The sequence below is a fragment of the Macaca nemestrina genome, chromosome 14 (genome assembly GCF_043159975.1).
Source record: "Macaca nemestrina isolate mMacNem1 chromosome 14, mMacNem.hap1, whole genome shotgun sequence".
Taxonomy (NCBI): domain Eukaryota; kingdom Metazoa; phylum Chordata; class Mammalia; order Primates; family Cercopithecidae; genus Macaca; species Macaca nemestrina.
In genome coordinates this window covers 77,530,807-77,551,150 of record NC_092138.1, presented here as the reverse complement: position 1 = coordinate 77,551,150, position 20,344 = coordinate 77,530,807, and the positions used below count along the sequence as shown (strand labels likewise).

General features: G+C 42.4%; 1 protein-coding gene across 5 annotated transcripts in view; it reads right to left on the bottom strand.

Moving 5' to 3' along the window:
- LOC105481032 (zinc finger protein 462) overlaps positions 1–20,344 on the bottom strand; it is a 153,263-nt gene that overhangs the window by 85,175 nt on the left and 47,744 nt on the right. For 3 of the 5 annotated variants that reach the window (XM_011740281.3, XM_071078113.1, XM_011740282.3), the window contains exons 2-3: positions 6,269–6,518; positions 106–5,738 (exon numbers count right to left, since the gene is read on the bottom strand). In XM_011740281.3, coding sequence (XP_011738583.1) covers positions 106–5,738; positions 6,269–6,488 — 5,853 coding nt within the window. In that variant the 5' untranslated portion in view covers positions 6,489–6,518. Of the gene's footprint in view, positions 1–105; positions 5,739–6,268; positions 6,519–10,451; positions 19,399–20,344 lie in introns of those variants that run through there. The other 2 variants (XM_011740285.3, XM_024792629.2) reach the window with 2 other exon arrangements.

The window sequence follows — 20,344 nt, the reverse complement described above, 5'->3', positions numbered from 1 at the left end:
AGTCACTAGGAAGCCTGCAGCAGTTTGGCTGGCAACGAAGAAGTGCATGTGGGCACCAGTGATGAGAGGCCTCCTGGGGGAAGGGAAATCAAAACATATCCTTACCCTCTCTTGTTTGAAATCTGCAAAAGCACCATCTGCATATTTCTGCTTGCTCAAAAGCTGTTTCCTCCTCTCCTGACGTTTGGCACGCTTCTGGAATTCCTCATTGTGAATGTTCAAGTGTGAGGTCAGCTCGGCTGTGCTTTGCAGTTTGCTATCACAGTGCTTACACTGGTAGGTGGAGTTCTGTAAGCGGGGGCCGTTGCCCAGAATGATGAAGTCCCTCTTTAGGTCCCGACTGTGGTGGTCAGTATAATGCATGCACAGCAGCTCTGCAGTGCTAAAGGACAGCTTGAAGCATTTGATGCAGCGGAACGGGAGCCACTCGATTTCCTGAGCTTCACCCTCCACCTCGGCTTTCTCAAAGCTGCTTCTCTCCTCTTCTTCCATCAGCGTGGGCTTCTCATGCTCATCTGCATAGACGGCCGTGAAGTAGCCCCCCAACTTGCTGGCGTGCTGCTTCTTTGGGAACACCCCTGGGTGGCGTTTCATGTAATGCGACACAATGCCCTTCTTGCTGAACGACTGGAAAGAGCACAAGGAGCACTTTTTCTTCTCCACTGCCCGCCGGAGTTCCTCGCTCAGCTGAGGGGAGTCGTCCTTGGGCGGGGATGGGATGATCACTTTGTTGGGCTTGTCACTGATGGTCCTAGAGGCTGCCAGGCAGTGAGTGTAATACGCATCAATGTCGTGGCGCTTCTGGTAGTGGGCTGCCAGACCTTTGCGGATGGGGTTGGTGTAGGCACACAGGGCACACTTGAAGAGGTTGTTCTTGCCTTCCGGCTGGGCTCGGACATTATTGTGCTTGATGCGGTAGTGCCTGGCGATCCCCTTCCTCGTGGAGCAGAAGTACTTGCAGAGCTGGCACCGGAACACAGTGTGGGAGACCAGGTGGGAGGTAGAGAAGTGAGAAGTGGACACGGGCTCCTCTCCCACCTCCTCCTCAGTGATAGAGACTTGGGAGGGGCTCACTTCAGTGGTCATCTCAGGCTCAAGGGGGACTGGCAGCTTCGGGGGTGACTGGGAAAAGACATCAAATTCAGGCTGATTGTGATACTTCTCGTAGTGGATTTTCAGTTTCTCCAAAGTGCCATGCGTGTACGGACACAGTTTGCACCGGTAGGCGCCATACCCTTGCTTGAAGATCCTGCTTGTCTCCTCCACGTCGTTCTGGGATATGTCAGCAGACTGCTCTACGTCGTGCACAAAGTCCTCAGCGGTCACCTTGATGGACGGATGTCGCTTCTGGTAGTGGGTCAGGACGCCGTGGATGCGGGTGTTGATGTATGGGCAATGCCTACATTTGTAGACGGCACCTGGGTTGATGTCAATGTCCTGGGCAAAGTCAGCAGCCTTCACTTTCATGCCAGGGTGCTTCTTCCCATAATGGGTGAGAAGACCGTGCAAGTTGTTATACTCAGATTGGCATACCGTGCACTGGTATGGGGTGGAGGATATGGCGGGGTTGGCTGAAGCTAGCTGCAGGCTTTTCTCAGGCGACAGTCTTGCATCCTCTGGACATTCAGCTTCCTGCTCTGGGAGAGGGGTGGGTATACTGTTTTCACAATTCACAGGGCCTGCCAACTCTTCGGATGAAAGAATGGGCTTCTCCACAGCATCTTTCTCCTTGATGATGTCCAACAGCACTGACTCATCACCATTCATGGCCCAGGGGTGGAACGCTTGGTAGTGATTAGTGATGTCCCAGATGGAGACAGCTTCAAAAACACAGTCCCTGCATCTGTAGGTTTTGGCTTCGGCTGGCATTGTGAGAGAGGGAGGGGATGGGTCTGGCCCAGCCCACAGTTTAGTAGCCATGTAGGTGTAATCAACATAGTGTTCTGGATGCCTCCGTTGGTAATGCAGGAGCAAACCATTGGGCTCCGTATGGGAGTAAATGCACCACTCGCAGTGGTAGCCAGCTTCTATCAAGCCATCTAGAAATGCCCATCGCATGATGGACGTGACTGTGGCTTTCAGGGCGGGGTGGTCTTTCTTGATATGCTTCCTCAGTGCATAGAAGTAGGGGGAGGTATATGAGCACTGCCTACATTTGAGTGCTCGGAGTTTCGTTTTGTCCCGCTCTAGGTTAGAGGCAGAGACAAGCACGCAGCTGGCAGGCTTCTTCTGATTTCGGTCGCAGAGGCTTCGAATGGTGGCTGTATGCTGCCGGATCACATCTGCGTTGGCCTTGAAGTCCCGGTGCTTCTTCTGATAATGAATGAGTACCCCTTTGACCGTCCGGTTCCCATAATCACAGTGCTGGCAAAAGAACATCTCATTCTCCACAGGAGGGCCATCTCTCTCAGAACTGCTTCGGTTCAGCTGTTGCATGGGGGCGGGTGGCCGGGGGGAGCCTTGGGGCCCTTCGACCCCTCTCATCATTGCAGCTGTGGGAGGAGCCTGTCTGATATATTTGGCAGTAACCTTTATTTCTGGGTGTCTTTTCTGGTAGTGGACAAGCACTCCCACAACTGACCGATTGCTGTAGGAACAGTGTTTGCAGTAGTAAAGCTCAGTACTGAGGTCTGGTGGCGGGGGTTGTGGGGGGGGTGGGGAACCCATGTTGGACATTTTGGGAGACATTGGAGCACCCACCTCAAATGATAATTGAGAAAGGGCAGAGCCCCTGTCCACAGACACCATTCGCATAGTTTTCTGGATCCTAAAGTAGGAAGCCTTTTCTTCGGGGTGTTTCTTCTGATAATGAACCAAGACAGAATGCATGTTGGGGCTTGCAAACGAACAAACATCACAATCATAAACAACAACAGTGTTGACCAAAGGGTCCTTCTGATTTTCACATTCAGGAGTAAAGGTCTTGGAAGGAGTATTTTTGTTGAACGTAGCTGGCAAACCACCACCACGAGCCACAGGCGTGGAAGTCGCCATGTTCTTGGGAGCTGAATTCAGAATCTCCCTCAGGGTCTGGGATTCTGTATTCAGCCCTTCCTGCTGCTCCACGACATAGCTTGAAAATATCATCGCGTTGTTGATCTTCACCGTGGGATGCATTCTTTGGTAATGTGGCATTAGGCTTCTAACATTCGGGCTCGTGTATGAACAAAACCGACACCGGTAGATCAGGTCCGAGTGATCAAAGTTGAGTACATTCATGGCTTCCGGGTGGTGTTCACCATAATGCTGCTGGAGATCTTCGAAGTTGGTGTAATCAATGTAGCATTCCAGGCACCTGTACACTGCACTGTGATCGTTGGGGTCCAAGATGTACCTAAAGCTGAATTTAATGTACGGGTGCATTCGTTGGTAGTGGGTGCTAACACTCCGGGCAGATTTGTTGTTAAAGTCACAGTGTTTACAATAGTAAAGCCTTCCAGAGTCACCAAAGTCTGTGTTTTCATTATTGTGCTCGGTCCCATAGATGGGAGTTTGGGTATTCAGCAGAGCAGTATTGGAAACTTGGTGATCTTTCAAGTTTGTTGAGGAGCCGTAATAATCCTCTTCATCTTCAGAAAGGGTGAGCTCAATCTCAGCCCCATTGGTGGCATTGTAATCGTGGGTGATGTTTCTGAAGTTGGGCTCCTTCTGGGGCTCACTGGTATCTCTTGCCCATATCTGTTGGGCAGAAAAGGAAGTGGGAACCTCTATGATGGGTTCTGTCGGCTCTTCCTCCCTGTCCAACTCAACCTCTATCTCGACTTCGTTGTCTTCCTCTTCCTCTTCATCATCCTCAACATTGATCACTGCATCTTCCTGCTGTTTAGTTTGGTTAATTTTGCTCTGAAGGTTGCTTGCTATCTCATCAATCCTGGTTCTCTTCTTCACGGGTGACAAATCTAGAGGAAAGTCATTGGCGAGCTTCCTAGAGGCCTTAGCTACAAAATTGTTCTTGGAGGACAACCCAAGAATTGAGGTCTGACTTTTCTTCACAGTGTTGCTGGAAGAGGGGTGGCTGTCTGTCTCATTTTCCAATGGTAGGCTTGAGGGCTGCCCCTCGAATTTTGGCAAGTTGTCACAGAATGAATGTTTATGCTGCTGATGGACTCTTAGCCCTTTCAGAGTTGTGGTGGAGTAATTACACATGGTGCATTTGTATGGGTGCAGAGGTGCGGCTTGTGTGGGTGGCTGTGGCTGCTGCGTTGGTGGTGGCTGTGTTTGTGGCTGGGATGGCACCTGATGTGGTGGCTGCAGCTGTGGTGGCTGTGGCTGCTGCAGTGGCTGTGGTTGTGATGGTGGTGGTGGTGGTGGCGGTGGTGGTGGTTGCGGTGGCTGTTGCTGCTGCAAGGGATCCAACATGACTCCTGACTTTCTACCATTGATGCTTGAGCTCTCATAAGACACCATGCCTTCATTCAGTGAGGATGAAATGCTTTCACTCTGGGAATTCACAGCATCCCAATCTGACGTTGTACCCGTGTGACACTGTTTGTGAGCCCCAAGTTTCAACGAGCTCTTGCAAGTAAACGGACATTCGTCACATTTGTAGACAGCTGTCTTTCCAGATAAGTGGATATTTTCTATGTGACGAGAGATGCTACGTCGATGCATGGTGAGAAAAGGACAAAAGGGGCACTGGAACCTATTCATGAATCTTCTAAACGGAATCCCCTTGGTCTCCAATAATTTGTTGCCATCTGAGCCCATCAGCTGCTCTGCAGACAGGCCTGATGTCTGGTGATCCATAACACTTAAACCATTCTCACTGTCTATTTCATTTAACTCTTCATCAGAACTAGAGTCATTTAGCATGCTATTAGTTTCCAGGTCAGCAGAAGAATTGGTCATGTCAGTCATTCCATAACGGGATCTCTCTGCCAAGTTAACTAGACCAGAATTGTGAGGTGACTTCGGCTTCATCTGAGGGTAAGACATGGGCGAAAACTTGGAAGCTGAAGAAGAATTGGGTCTCATGATGGAGTTGCCCATGGAGCCCCTGAAGTTGGAGACGGTAGTATTGGGTATCTCCCGGCTTGCAGCATTCATGGTCAGATAGGTGGAGTTGGAAGTGGGGCTGGGGGCACTCTTGTTCGGCACATCAGGTAGATTCGTTCCTTCTTGTTGCTGTCTGAGACTGGAAAGGATCTTGACCATACTGCGGTGTTTCTTCATCATGTGGTCACACCAGCGTTCTCGACGGGGGGTCTGGTAGCTGCACCACTCACAACAAAAGTTGCCTCGAGATTTGGTCAAAGGCTTGACCATAGACTCTAAGATGCTGCGCTCCACAACCTCTGCTGGCAGTTCCTTGCAGGGGTCCTGCAGGGATACGGGCGGAACCACAGGGTCTGGCATTGGAGCAGGAGCAGGCGGGGGAGCGGTGGTCTCCTTCAAATTGTTTTTGTGATACATCTTCTGATGCTTAATTATTCTTGCCCTTCTTGGTGACTTATATGTGCAAAACTGGCAAGAGAAGACCTTTCCAAATCCCTCGTGCATCATGATATTATAATTTAAGGATCCCGGGACAGGGGGTCCTGATGAACTCCCTTCAGCTTGAGCTCCATGGACCTTTCTAGTGTGTTCTATGAGGAGGTTTTTTGACCTGAAGTAGCGTACGCAGAACTTGCATTGAAAAAACTTGTTTGTTGGTTTGGGATTAGCGGCAATATGATGACCATAATATCCTGGACTGTGGCCATAGTAACCTCCGGTCCCCAATGCAGTTGCATTTTGACCTAAAGAAAAAGCATAAGGAAAGTGACAAAGCAAAAGACAATTAAGATATCTAATCATGCAAATCAGTATCATTCCAATTTTTCTTCATTACTAAACATCACATGCAAAAGGCCTGAAGTGTCAAGATGAGGCCTTGAAGAGTATTCACAAAGCATCAATGAAGATACCCGTACTGCACCTTCTCATGGATAAAGATGCAGGGTAAAGCTTTAGGTATTCTCCTCATCTCCATAAATGAGCCACACAGCTATAAAAATACAAGTTTCATAAATTGTACTACTTTTTCTAGAACTTTCCAAGCTACTACCTTGTTCTCCAAATTAAAAGGTAGGATATATGAGGAAGCTTTTGAAAGGATAACCACCTAAGATACTCAAGAAGAGATACATGATGCCCAAACCACAAAAATGGCTAGCAAAGCACAAGAAATTCTGCAAAAGCCACATATATTAAGAACCATGGCTATAGGCTAAAAGGAAACAAGAGCAATTAAAATACATCGGCTGTGCCAAGTTTAGTATAGATTTACCTGATAAATCTTCTGCAATGGCAAATTCATCCTTTATAGAAGAAAACTCCACCTCTGTCTGATTACTGGCATTCATGGACCCGCATCGTGGCTCATTCACATTGTCCTCAGCAACATCAGTTGGCTGCAGAAATGCCGTGTGGACATCCTGAATGTGTGCCTTGAGATCTTCATAAGATGGGGCTCTGAAATCACAGCCATCACACTGAAGCACCTCCATGATCTGGGTCTACCCTCTCACATTAGGAACCTGTGGCAGAAGTCAGAACAAAACATCTTAAGGAATGCACTAATCGCATACCTCGAGCTGATGGGGCTATATATCCATTAATGGGAAAAAATTCCAGTATCAGTAGATTTCTTATTGGACTTTGCCAATTGGAACATTGGCTAAAGAGAGGCAATCAGACATAATGGAGATGATGTCCTTGACCTCATAATTTCAAAGAAGGAAAAACACCAGATAAACATTTTCTAGCATGATATGTCTTCCAATGCCATTTGTCAAGGAAACGTTTAGTACTTCAAAAGTTTTAGAAGTTTCTGAGCTTTTCCACTGAATCCAAATTTCTTGGTAACTTAATGTTGGCTTTGGCTCTGCCTTGGACTCATTTTCTTTTTAAATTGGAGCCATCTCAAAAGAAGAGGATGTCCACACAGAAGAAAGGGAAAATTTCAACCTTCATTAGCTGTTTATTTAGTTATTATTACCTTGGTGTTTTATCACCAAATAGTGAAATAGTATTTAAATCTTCAGAGTTGAGGTAGGGCATTTTTATTGTAGCTTTTCTTATTTTAATAACTTTGCTGATATTGGGGTACACCTCTCTTTCCTCCCTTCTCCAAATAGTTTAGTTGTGGGTTTTTTTTTTTCCACGAGCTAAATGACTATTTGCTCTTTTACTACCTACCAATTATAACCTAACAGCTTCTTCAATCTAATTAGGTCATAAAATATTTCTCATGAGGTTTTCAAACAACCAACTTTGGATGACAATCCAGTTTCTGTTTAAAGTTGCACCTTGGCACCTCAATTTGCATGAAGACAACAGAAACTTGCATTTTTGAAGAAGGGCTTCTAAGTCATGACTTTATCTTTTTCCACTTCTTTCCTTTACAAACATGAAGTGCATACCTGGATGCAAAAAGCTGTGAACCTGCCATGGAATAAATCAAAACTTGCCCAGCTACTTTCATTCTGCTATTTACTGTGTGACTGAAATATACAGAAAGCTACACACTAACTCAATGGAGAGTCCTACCATCAAGAAGTCAAAAATATATTACAAAGGTGAAGTCCTTCCTATCTTAATGTATATTCTAAGTTGAGATACCCTGTTATTGTCTTAATGAGTAAGTTACTTCATTAAGATCATCACAAACTCTACTGAGTCACTGTAATCTAGAACCAGATGTCCAAGAACTAATGCTGTAGCCAATGTATTTTATGATGTAATACTCTATACTTTTACTGTAAAAGATAAATTATTTCTGCAGGAAGAAAAAGGTCCAGTAATAATATATTAATGTAGTGAAAGGAGCCATCACACAAGGATTTTCTATCAAAGAATGCTCCTCCTGATCGCATGCTAAAATAACTTCTGGCGAGTCCAGTTCTGGACAGACTGAGCTTGCAGAGTGAGCCACAGATATTTACCTCCTCTTCTTTCACCCAGCAATTTATCCTTTTTCAATAAACATTGAACTGTGCACCAGACTCTTTTCAGCTAAGTCTCAATATTCCAGATACACAAGCTTTTATGTCTAAGCAACAACCCAAATTGTGTGGAAGAGGTTGCTATCAGCTCTGGATCAAATTACAGCAGTCACTGAGGCCCCACCCCACTTCTCCTTTCGCACAGTCCATTAGACCTGAAAACAAATTTTTCCATGGTGCAGACAACTCCTGCATTTAGAACACTTCACAGAAAAAAGCAGATCATCCAGTGTGCACTCCCCATCCCCCAAGCTTAGTCCTTTCATCTCAGCCAAACAAGCCACAGCTCTGCTGAATGTGTTTATCACACTTTCAAGAGATATGAGCTCCTGCGTCACTGAAGCTCTAAGACTCACTAAGCTGCCCTAGTCCTCTGAGCTTTAGGGGCAGCCATTTTAGCTCAGAGCTTCTCCTCCGTGCACAACATGGCTTCTCCTGGATTCTGCTAGGCTAACAATCAGAAATGAATGCTAGAAGAGCAGGCTGGGCTCCTCCTATGCTCTTCTCTTCCCAACAAAGAATTAACTGTTTTCATTTCTCTTCGAAAAACAGCACCTTTCTCCTCCTCAAATGTCATTCACCAAGATCTCCAAAGGTTCTTTTATTCCATGATTGATATGCTGGTTTGTTAGTCCCAGCAGAGCCCTGGTCAGAGGAGGATGACCCTGGGCCAGATCCTGTTCTACACCAGGATTTAGGGGTGCAGCAGGGGGACCTCCAGAATGCCTTGACTTCTTGGAAGTCGTCCTTCCACACACAGAAGACATACCATCCGACTCTGCTTGCCAGATTCCAAAGTCTAATGACCTTTGTTAATCACCAGCCAGTCTGTCTGCATCAGCAGACCCTGCCAACAGACACACCCTTCAACACAAAGGCTGTAGCTATTCCTTTTAAAGGAGGTTCTCTGAAAGCTCCATTGTGTAGCAGAGAGGAAAACAAAATCTCTTCCCTTCAAAACTTCAAGCCTTTAGAAATAATGCAACAAAAGGCTTTCTGCTGTGTGTCTTTTGGAAAGTTTGAGCCTGATTTGCACAACATCAACAAAAGTTACGGCTCTGCAGAAGGAAAGCAGGGCACCTTCGGCATTAAGTCATTCACCTAGAGATGAAATTCATCTCTCTGTGTAGTTCTCTAATATCTTGGTGTCTTCTGAAGCTATTATCAAGGATGCTAACTGCACTGAACACAAACATAAACTAAGTCTCCTTGTTCTGCTACAAAGGAGATTAAAGGGTTATGAGATCAGAAAAAGAGCCACTGATTTGGAAAAAGAAGAGATGATGAAAGTGATTTCCTAATGGGTTCTAGCTTTCATGTTGTTGCAGCCTCTGCCTCAAAAATAGCTCAGAGCCTTAGAAGAGGTTAATCTCCAGGCCACTGAGAGAACCAGCATCAGGTAGAGCTGAATGGCCTTCAATTTCAGGTCTGCACCAAGTACTGAAAGGAGGATATAGCCTACTTTGAAAGCCATCTTGCCTTTGTGTACACATTTCTCCTGAAGACGCTGACAGAAGAAGAAAACAGAGGTTGCTGGCATGGCCCAATCAAAGAGAGAGAAACTTGATATGTTTATGAGATGGTACATGGGCACATGTGCAAAAAGTGACAGCAAGTGGAGGAGAAGGGAGTAGGGAAGGACAGAGACAAAAACACAATGGACATGAGGATGACCCATTCATGTTTTTGCAGCAGATGGTAATCCTCTAAGAAACCACAACCGAGAAAAAAAAAAAAAGGTGAGAAATAAGCTCTGCATATCTATTTCATCAATCCCGAAGAGCAACAACCCTAAGAGGCTAACCTAGTCACTGATCTGATATAAAATTATGATTTTAAGTTAAAAGCTTTGATTTCATATCTACTTACTTCATTTAATACTACTATGATGATGAAATGAGCAATATTTTTTCTCACCAAAATCAGCAAAATCAAAAGTAAAAGAGGAAGTTTCTGAACTAACTAAAAAGAGTCTATTTCAAAAGGTCTTGAGATGAATCTGCAAATCGAACAAGCACCCTGTCTTCTACCCCAGATATATGTCCAGGTCCTTCAAGGTCAAATAGGCCTCAGATGCCTAGACTTTAACCACCACCCATCACGATCCCTGAAAGGTGAACACAGATTCATTCTACAGTAACTGGCACCTAATGTGACTGGTGCTCCTAACATGAAACCCCTTAGACTATCCTAATTAGTCACTTCCTTTAGTAGTACTTACTCGTTGCTGATTTGTTCAGTTTGCATTTATAGTTTGAGGATTTCAAAATGTGGGGTTTTGACGGGGAAACCCAAAATCCAATTGTTTATGTTCGACAAATTCTTGAAGATATAAAGAACATCCAGAGATGATGTCAAAGATTTGAAACATATATACAGAAATGAGAAAAAGTAAATTATGGACAAAGCCTGCTCATTTTCAATCTTAAGAACACCAATTTTAGTTTATACCACCTTCCCACCTACTTTCTGTGCTCAGAATTCCAGGGATCCATTATGCCTCAGTTTTCCCTCTTGTGAAGGAGGAAGGAAACAAACCACAGCTTCATCGTCCATCCTTCCAACTCACTGCTCAGACGTAACTGGAGCGGGCAGGTGTTGACATTGTGTAGCATTCTTCAAGCCCGCCACCATCACTTGGTCCAGGTCAGCTTGGCAAACACTGCTCTTTAGTTTGAGGGCCCAGGAGCATAAATGTGGTCCTCAAGTCAAAATCCCAGCTGTCTTCAGGAAGTGATCAAATTAAAAGGCATAGGCCTTGCCTGGATCTAACCTGTTCTCTGACTGAAGGACTGCAGCCCAGAAATAAAGCTGTGAAGCACCACAGCCATGTGATTCAGTAGCAACTAATTATAACCTTCAAAGCCTTTGAGAAATAGAACCAGAAACACCATAAGGTGCTTTTCCTCTGTCCACTCCAGAAACCTAGTTTCATTTATAAGACACTGAACTTCCCAGTTCTCCTCAATCATAATTCTAATAAAAGGCTCTCATTAGCACCTGTTGTTTGAACTTTTCTTACTTTTCTTTCTTATGAATGGAAAAACCAATTATCCAAGGACAGGTAATAGAATACATAAATTCTGGAATAGTTCAGCTAGAAAAACAGAAAAATCAAGAAACTAAAGATCATTCTAAAAACTATATTTGCAGATCAGAAACTGTTGATATGCTGAGGTCAAAGAGTTGTGATGTGTATTGGGAAGTTAATATTTTTAATTGTAAGCCCTAGGACTTTAAGATGAAAAATGATTTCTTTTTATAAAAAGGTACTAGTAAACTTGTAAATGTTGGGTTGCTATTCTTAGCAACAAGGGGAGTTCTGTATCACTACTAATCATTTACACTTGTTAAGGCTGAAGTGGAAGTTCTAATAATTTAATAATCATTTAAAGCAGCTTTCCAAAGAGTAATGAACTGAAAATTGAGGTGAAATCTCTTTCAGGAACAGTAGTTATGGAATCAAAACTACAAATGCAAATACAGAATGTCCAAATATATATATATACGCACACACACATAATTATATATATAATTAATTACATACATGTGTATGTAATTAATTTTCTTGATTTAATTTTAACTCATATATGGGCATATGCCCTTCAAATTTAACAAGAGTGGGGCAGAATCAGTTGTTTTCTGAATAAATACAAATGACATAGGTACTATCTCCATGTTAGAGTGTAAAAAAATAAACCAGCAGGCCAGGCGCAGTGGCTCACACCTGTAATCCCAGCACTTTGGGAGGCCGAGGCGGGTAGATCACGAGGTCAGGAGTTCAAGACCAGTCTGGCCAAGATGGTGAAACCCTGTCTCTACTAAAAATAAAAAAAAATTAGCCGGGTGTGGTGGCGGGCGTCTGTAATCCCAGCTACTTGGGAGGCTGAGGCAGAGAACTGCTTGAACCCAGGAGACGAAGGCTGCAGTGAGCCAAGATCATGCCACTGCACTCCAGCCTGGGTGGCACAGTGAGACTCCGTCTCAAAAAAATAAAATAAAATAAAATAAATAATAAACCAGCAAAATAAATCAACAAGCAACTTCCAACAACAAGCTACCTCCAACAATCCCATAGCATTTGGTACTATTATAGATTCTGGCTCACCATGTGGTCTTCAAATGTCCTATCAAATGTTTATACTGTTTGCTACATGATCTAAGCAGTTCTGTGTACTCTTGGCAATTCGCCACACTAATGAAAGGTTTAACATATCAGGGAGGATAAATAATTAAGGAATTCAGAAGGGAGACACAGCTGTTCTTCAAAACCAAATTTTCAGAAGAGAAAGGATTAATTTGCAATCACATATGTAACCCCCAATATGAGACTGAATTTAAATAGTAGCAGGGAAATACCATGAGACCAAGTCCTGCCAATGCATGTGGCCTCTGTTGTATACAGTTGGCCTGGTCCATCTGTGGGACCTTGTACATACCTTGTACATAAGCACAAAGTCTGAAGCAGGCAATTTGCAGATTAATAACCCAGTCACCTACTGGCCAAGGATGCTAGCCTTCAGGTTACTTTTTATTTTAGGTTCGCTCTCCTGCACAAAGTTTTCAAGTACTACAGAGTATGCTGGAGTACTATTTCTTAATAGATACCTTTGGGATCATCATTAAAATGAAATGAGCATCTAGGGATGTAATCCAAGTGGCTAAAAATGTTGGATATGTAAATAAGAAGTGATTCTGACTGAGTGACTTGTTATGAAAGCAGGTAGTGAGTGTCTCATACAGAAAGAGATACTACATACCTTCTGGAGAATTCATGCATTCCTTTGCAATGATATAAGGCTAATTGAGGCCAACAGGCCAATAGGCAGTCTGCCAGCTCTCCTGTCCGTAGAAAAGGAAGCGTGTGATTTGAATAAGGAGATAAAAGGAGAGAAGGGACAAGAAAAGAAAGGGAGGAAGCAGGCTGATATCTCAGTAGCTTTAGACTTCATTGTCTGTAAAGGGGAACTTGCAGTTCACTGGATAATTCTAATTCTGAGAAGCGTCTTGACAATTTTCTTGAGATGTGGTTTAGAAACAAAACAAAACAAAATGAAGATGCCTCCCCCTCACTGAAATTCTCAAAATGCAACCATGATAAATGAGATTCCAGCTCATCATGTCCTTTCAAATGATGGGAACCCATTCTTGGTGTCCTAAGAATGAGTAAGTGAGAAATAATAAGTACTGAGGAATTCTCTGAAATGTCATGGGTTCACCAGGAAGTTCCTTGGAAACTGCAGCTGTTCTTGCCCTTGTACTTAGAACAAGAGATAACTGATTTCTTCCCTCCAGAGCTAAACCTCGCCCAAACAGCAGAGACAGAAAATCACGGTGTTGCTTTATCGACTCTTCAGAATGCTGGCTGGGTTTCTACCAACACTTTTCACACAAGAACTCTCATTATAAAAATTGTAAAATTAAAGGGAAGTTGCAGATATGCTGCTGGGTCTTCATTACAGAACTGATTAAGACGCAGAGTAAGCAGAAGCTGCAGTAAAAGTCATCTTCCGCATCATGAAAGACCAAGATGTGAATTGAGAACCTTCCCTGGGGGCTGGTCAGCCTGACTGACCTTGGGCCTTGGGTGTGTCTTCATGGCCCCAAGTGTTCCTGGCTCACAAGATTCAGCTAAACATACCAAGTCTCAATTCTACAGATTCAGTGAATGAATCCAGGAACCATTTTTAACAACTTACCTTGTTTTCTATTACTATGCAAAGAAAAACAATGATATATGGCCATTGACTTGTGGCGGGTGTGAGGAAGTTTTGCTGAAATAACATCTTTTATCTGGGGAAAATCTCAATCTAATCTCCCCGAGACTTGCTCACTTTTCTGTGCTCATCATTTGCTAAAAAAATTCAGACAATTCACTTCCTTTAGATGAGAATGATTCTGAGCCTGCCTCCATCAGTGGCAGCCCCTGATGTAATAACCCTTCCAGTCTATTTTCTTATAGCAGACAAAACTGATTACCTAAGCCTGGCACTTGAATCTGTCTGTCTGTGTGTCTTTCTCCAAACCATGGTTTCTAATATAGCTACCCTGTGAGGATAAAGTCCTAAACTGCCTACTTTCTGAAAAGGCAAACAGTGCCTGAGGCCTATGTAGACCATACATGCTTTCAAGTCCTCCTACTCAAGGGGACTGTGATTTTTTTTTTTTTTACCTCCTCTTGACTTCTACCTGTAGCAGAAGCCAATAGAAGGCTGTCCTTCTCCCTTATCAAAATAACCAACTGGCTCATTCAGATCCATTAGTTTTCCTACCCTTGCTTCAACAAATTAATGCAACCTTATAGCAGGAAAAACATCATATGTGTTTCTATATGGGACTGGAATATACTCCCAAATTAGAAATTTTCTAAAAATGAAAGCTAAGAAATTTCTTTTCTCTTGCAATCCGCAATATACTTTTAGTAAGTAAGTTTATTCCTAAAAATTCCTACATCCCAAGAACCAAGCGGAAAGCTTAGACATTTGTCCACCAACACAACAGTAGACTTTATTACCAGGTGAAAACACTACAGTGCTCAGTTAAGGAGCCAAGCCTCACGTTCCATAAATCCTTAATGATAAATCCCACTTTTGCCCAACAAAGTTAGGTTTTTCAGCATATCCACTGTTGAGCTATTTAAAAAACAAAAGACAAACAAACAAAAAAAGGCATACAGAAATGCCTATCCAGTCAATTAAGGAATTTGTTCTCAGGTCACTAAAACCAAAAAGTGACAGTAGGTATGATGTCTCTGCCTGCCATCTTCACCTTGAGAACAAGTCTTTTGAGGCCCTTACTTTGATCATTTTGCTAAATGAAGAGATTAGATCATGATGTTCAACCTTTTTGTACAAAGGACCTGTTTTACAAGATTTTCCTCTCATATTTTGTAAGATTTTTTTTCCTGATTAAATTCATTCCCTTACATTTTATTATTCAGAGACATATAAATGCCAACCTTCATGTGACTGCCTTCTTATAAATTAAATTAAATTAAATCCAGGGGCTTTCCTTGACAACTCTATCTAAAGTTAGCCACCATTCCCAACCCCTATAAAATCTATAAAATTGAAACCCCTACTCACAACACCAACCCACACACACAGTTTCTCTCTACTGCAATACACTACTTTATTTCCTTCACTATTGGCATGACCCTTGTTTGTCTGTGGTCTTTTCTTCCCACCAGAACACAAGTACTCTAAGAAGGAGTCTAGATCTGTCTGGCTCACATTGGGATCTTCAGCCCCGGGAACACTCAGTGTACTCAACAGGTACTCAGAAATATGTGTTGAATGAAGGAAGGAACAAACGAATGAACTAGAGCTTCTGAGTGATAGGATTCCAACCAATCGAAAAAGATTGATCATGAGTGTTAGATTACTCTACTAACCCTGTGTTGTCATAAAGCAGTAGTCCCAACCAGGGGTAATTTTATTCCCCACTCGCCCCAACTTGGGGCCGCTTGGCAGTATCTGCAGGCAGTTTTAGTTATCGTACCCAGCATCTGTGGGTAAAGGCTGGGGATGCAGCTAAGCATTCTACAACGCACAGGACAGCCCCCACAACAAATAATTATCTGGCCCCAAATGTCAACAGTGCTGAGACTGAAAACTAAATGATCTCCAGGTATTTTCATTCTCTGCATATAACCCACCTGTCTTTAGAGGCCCTTATGGGGTCTTGGCTGGGGAGTCTCTGGATCCTTAGAGGGTCAACAAGTTCTCTCCCAAGTCCAAGACTTTGTAATTCTATGGTTTTAAATGATCTTAGCAGCCCTCATACTATATGATATCATGAGTTTTCAGTTTTATTTTTCTAATTTGGGTATCTTATCAAAAATTTTTTCAGAAAAAAAAAAAAAAAAAACAAGGTGAAGGTATGTGATTGGTCTGTCTTTCCTACTGATACAGCCCTTGCACCCAACTAGGACAGTTGATAATCCTGTGGGTTTGTGAGTAAGGGGCAAATTTCATTAAAAATGATCAAGTCAGCTGGGCACAGTGGCCTTTGCCTGTAATCCTAGCACTTTGGAAGGCTGAGGCGGGCAGATCACTCGAGGTAGGCAGTTCCAGACCAGCCTAGCCAACATGGTGAAACCACTTCTCTACTAAAAACACACACAAAAAAAATTAGCTGGGCTTGATGGCAGGCGCCTGTAATCCCAGCTACTCGGGAGGCTGAGGCAGGAAAATTGTTTGAGCCTGGGAGACAGAGGTTGCAGTGAGACAAGATCATGCCACTGCACTCCAGCCTGGGTCACAGTGCGAGATTCTGTCTCAAAAAACAAAACAAACAAACAAAAAAAGTTAAGTCTTTAGCATGTGGCCTCTGACTAAAATTTCTGTGAAAAACAATGCGTATGTTCTCCTCTCCAATGTGTAAAATCATCTTCTTTCAAAGTGACAGGGCCCCAGGCTACTATAAGTCACTCTTCAGAGGGTAAGTAATGCTTTTTTTTTTAATTCTTATATCCCCAGGGCCCGGCATAGGTCTGGCTTTGATGAGATTTGTGCTATGAGTACTAACTGTATGCATGCCTGCTTTCCAGGAGAAAATTAACTAGTGGTACCAAATCGAGCTAAATGTTCAAGAACCTAAGGAATTCCAGAGAGCATTCATGAACAGCAAAACAAAACAAAACCTAATGCTTATGAAGCTAATGAAGCTACATCGCAGTGGTTAGCCGACTACTGGGAAACTAGCAATTCTAAGTCTCCGCTAGCAATTCTAAGTCTCCACTAGCAATTCTAAGTCTCCACTTATCCATAAGTTTTAAATAAATGACCATCCTCCTTTTCCTCATCATCCATGGAGAAGCTGCCTCTGGCTGCATTGTTCTACCTATGTGTTTATAACACTGCTAAGCTACCCTGAACGGATGTGACACCTGGAGTCATCACCTGACTACACTTGAGACCATTTGGTTGCCTTCCCTCCACAAAGCCTTTTTTATTCTTGTTTGCAAAGAATCCTGGAAAGCCTGAGGAACAACTCTGTCCTATAGCTCAAAACTGCATAAACATTTTCAGTGGAGGGAGTATAACAAAATTAGGTAGAAACAGAATTTTTTCTTCTTAGCCTCCCTGAAAGACACTGAAACAATATTATTTGTGCCTTCCTTAAGTCCAAGAGAAGACTCTACTCTAAAAGTTAACCATCAATAGGTTCATCGTGTCCAGTGGAGAGGAGATCTTAAAGACCAGATTTCAGAATAAACACAAGTATCTCCTCTACCCTGAATTCACACCCAGGAGAGTAACTGAAAAGGTACAAAATCCATTTTTTGCAGTTTGACTACTCAAAGCACTTCTTAGGCATGCAAGCAGTGTGTTTATACTTTGGAAATACATTTGGAAGACTGAAAGTTGCTGACAAAGATATACACAGAAGAACAAGAGCTCTAACACTGAATTATCTTTAGAATCCAACCTCATGGAGTCAGAACAAGGTTATGTAGTAGCTTTATGCCTGCCAAATCTACCCCACGAGAAACACTGTCTTGTTTCTTATGGAAAATGTGCACTGCCAACAAAGTCACTGAAGAGGCTAGCTGAACGAGCCTTAGGAGGATATGGACATAGCAGGGTCGGTTCATGTAAAATGGAAAGGAGAAGAGCAGTCAGCCTTACAAATGTCTGTCAAAACAAGCCAGCGTCTTTGGTGGCACACCTAGGGAGTGACTCAGACTAATGATACCAGAATATTGTTGATACTGGATTTCGCTTCAAATTATATACTGCATTCTGAAACCAACTGCAACTTGGAATATTTTTCTCTCTTTACTAATATGTTAATTTATCTTTATCCTTTATTTCTTTATTTATCTAACTTTATTCCTAGAGGGTATCTATATCCATTTGTTGGATATTTAAAAAATCTAAATGTATCAGAAAGTCTAGGAATCATCTTTAACTTTTAAAATATCTTCCCTAAGGGTCTCTTAGAAGAGTCTGTTACCATTCTGAAGAGAATAGCTTAGAAATCAGGAAGATGTTGAGATCTCTATGTTTGTTCATGGTTTTCCTCCATGTAGAACACTTCTACCTGCTTTTGGAAGGTCTAAGTAATCCCCACCTTTTAAGACAGTGGTTCTCAAAGTCTAATCCCTAGACCAGCAGCATCAGCATCACCAAAGAACTTGTTAGAAATGCAAATTATTGAGTTCCACCCAAGACCTGAATCAGAAACTCTGGTGTTGAGGTCCAGTAATCTTTTTTACATATTCTCAGGGTGAATCTGAGGTCCAAGCAAGTTTTAAGACCAAGCTCAAGTTTTCCTTCCTGTATGAAACAGTCCCTGAGACCACCAGCTAGAACAGTGAGCATTCCCTGCTCCACTGCATTGGAGCCCCACTTTAAAATGCTGCCAACTGGCTGAATGCAATAATAATTATGCAGTCCTTGAAGAGCACAGGAGACAACTACTTTTTGCAAATATTTAACTTCTTGTTTGGGAATTAATGAGAAAATACTAAGTTGCAGACCCAGCATCAGAAGCTAACATGAGTACACTCATAAAATACAATTACTCGTCTTGAAAGAATGAAGACTGTGGCTACTGCAAGTGCTGATACTGATACCTATCTCCCCTAAAAGCTTCAGAAAGGTTCATGACATGGTGTCCTTGGTATTTCTAAAGCAGGACATGGATCCACAAAGGAAAGAATCAGGGTATTTTACCTGGAAAATACTAAGAGTTAGGGTAAATCCTCAGGATCCTAGACTCTTCTATGACAGGAAGCTTTCATGATAAATAAAATCTTATTAGAAAATACCTCCAGGCTTAGAGTGGTCATTTGATTGTTGCCCTAAAGCTATACTGCAGGGCTAACCTCTCAGTTAAGAACCAACATCTGAAGACACCGATGTGTCTGGAAATCCCTCAAAAGAAGGATATATGCTTTAGGCTAACCAAATAAATTTCCAGAAAAAAATGATGGCTAATTGTCTCACACTGCTAACAAAGGCTTGGCTAGGGAAAATAAAAGACAAAACATAGACAGTTTGGCCACACCAAACCAATAAACTTACAGGACCCTTGAATCAAAAGCAAGACTTAAAACTTAGAATCATGAAGTTCAGAGAGAAAAATTCAACAGTGTCCTTCCCAGGAACCTAGCCAGAACCCTTCTAAACTGCTGAAGGACTACTGAAGCAAGTCAAGCCATCAAGACACAAACTCAGGTTCTAAAAGCAGAATTAAGCAGGGCTTGAGGAGGGGATTTAAAGAGATGTTTCTCTCGTTTTTTGAGGGCCAAGAAAAAGTTCTGCTAGTTGTGCCCCGAAGACAAATGAGTTATTTTTTTTTTTTGTATTTTTTTTTTTTTTTTTAGTAGAGACGGGGTTTCACCGTGTTAGCCGGGATGGTCTCTCGATCTCCTGACCTCGTGATCCGCCCGTCTCGGCCTCCCAAAGTGCTGGGATTACAGGCTTGAGCCACCGCGCCCGGCCCACAAATGAGTTATTTAAAAAAAAAAAAAAAAAAAAAAAACTAAGACAAGGGGTGGAGGATGACAGAAAAATATGGCATGGAAAACACCCATGGAAAAAATCTATTTTGAAGGAACAGGACACAGAAGAAAATTATATACAACAATTAACAGATTCTATGAAAGAAGAGATCAAAGACAAGATGACAAGACATCAGCACAAGATGAAAGAGAGGCTGGCAGTTGAAGAAAGAAAACGATGACAAAAATAATATCATTGCAGAAGTAATAAATATATTAAAGTTATAAGAGGTAAAATCCACAAATCAAAAACAAAGTTGATGACGTGGAAAACAGTCTTCAAAAAACTGCACAAAATGCAGAGGAGAAAGACAAGTAGATGAAAGCAAGTGGAGATGATGACAGATAAGGTTTGAAAACAGATCGAACATACAGATAAAAGGTTTTGTAGAAGTAGACAGCAAAACAAAACAAAACAAAACTAAATATGCTTCAATCTGTGGTAGAAAATACTTAGTTGAAATAAAAGAGTATCTGATATTCCAAGAAAAAGTAAGACTGAATTAGTAAAATTGAAGCATCTTGGTGAGGTTACAGAATTTCAAGGCTAAACACTGAATCCTATATATATCAAGACCTTTAACAATTACTCAATTATAACAGAAAAAGTCTCCGACTTTTTCACGGTAACATTTGATGACAGAAAAAAAGTGAAGCTGTGTCTGCAGAGGCTCAAGAAAGAGAGAACAATACCCAAGTATTCAATTTCCAATTAAGTTCGCAACCAGTTTTTTTAATATATAAAAATAATAAAAAATGATTTTCTAATCAGCATAGTCAGAGAATGCAGCATGTAAGTAGCTTTTCTTCAAAATACAACCAACAGAAGGTTCAAAATCAAGATCTC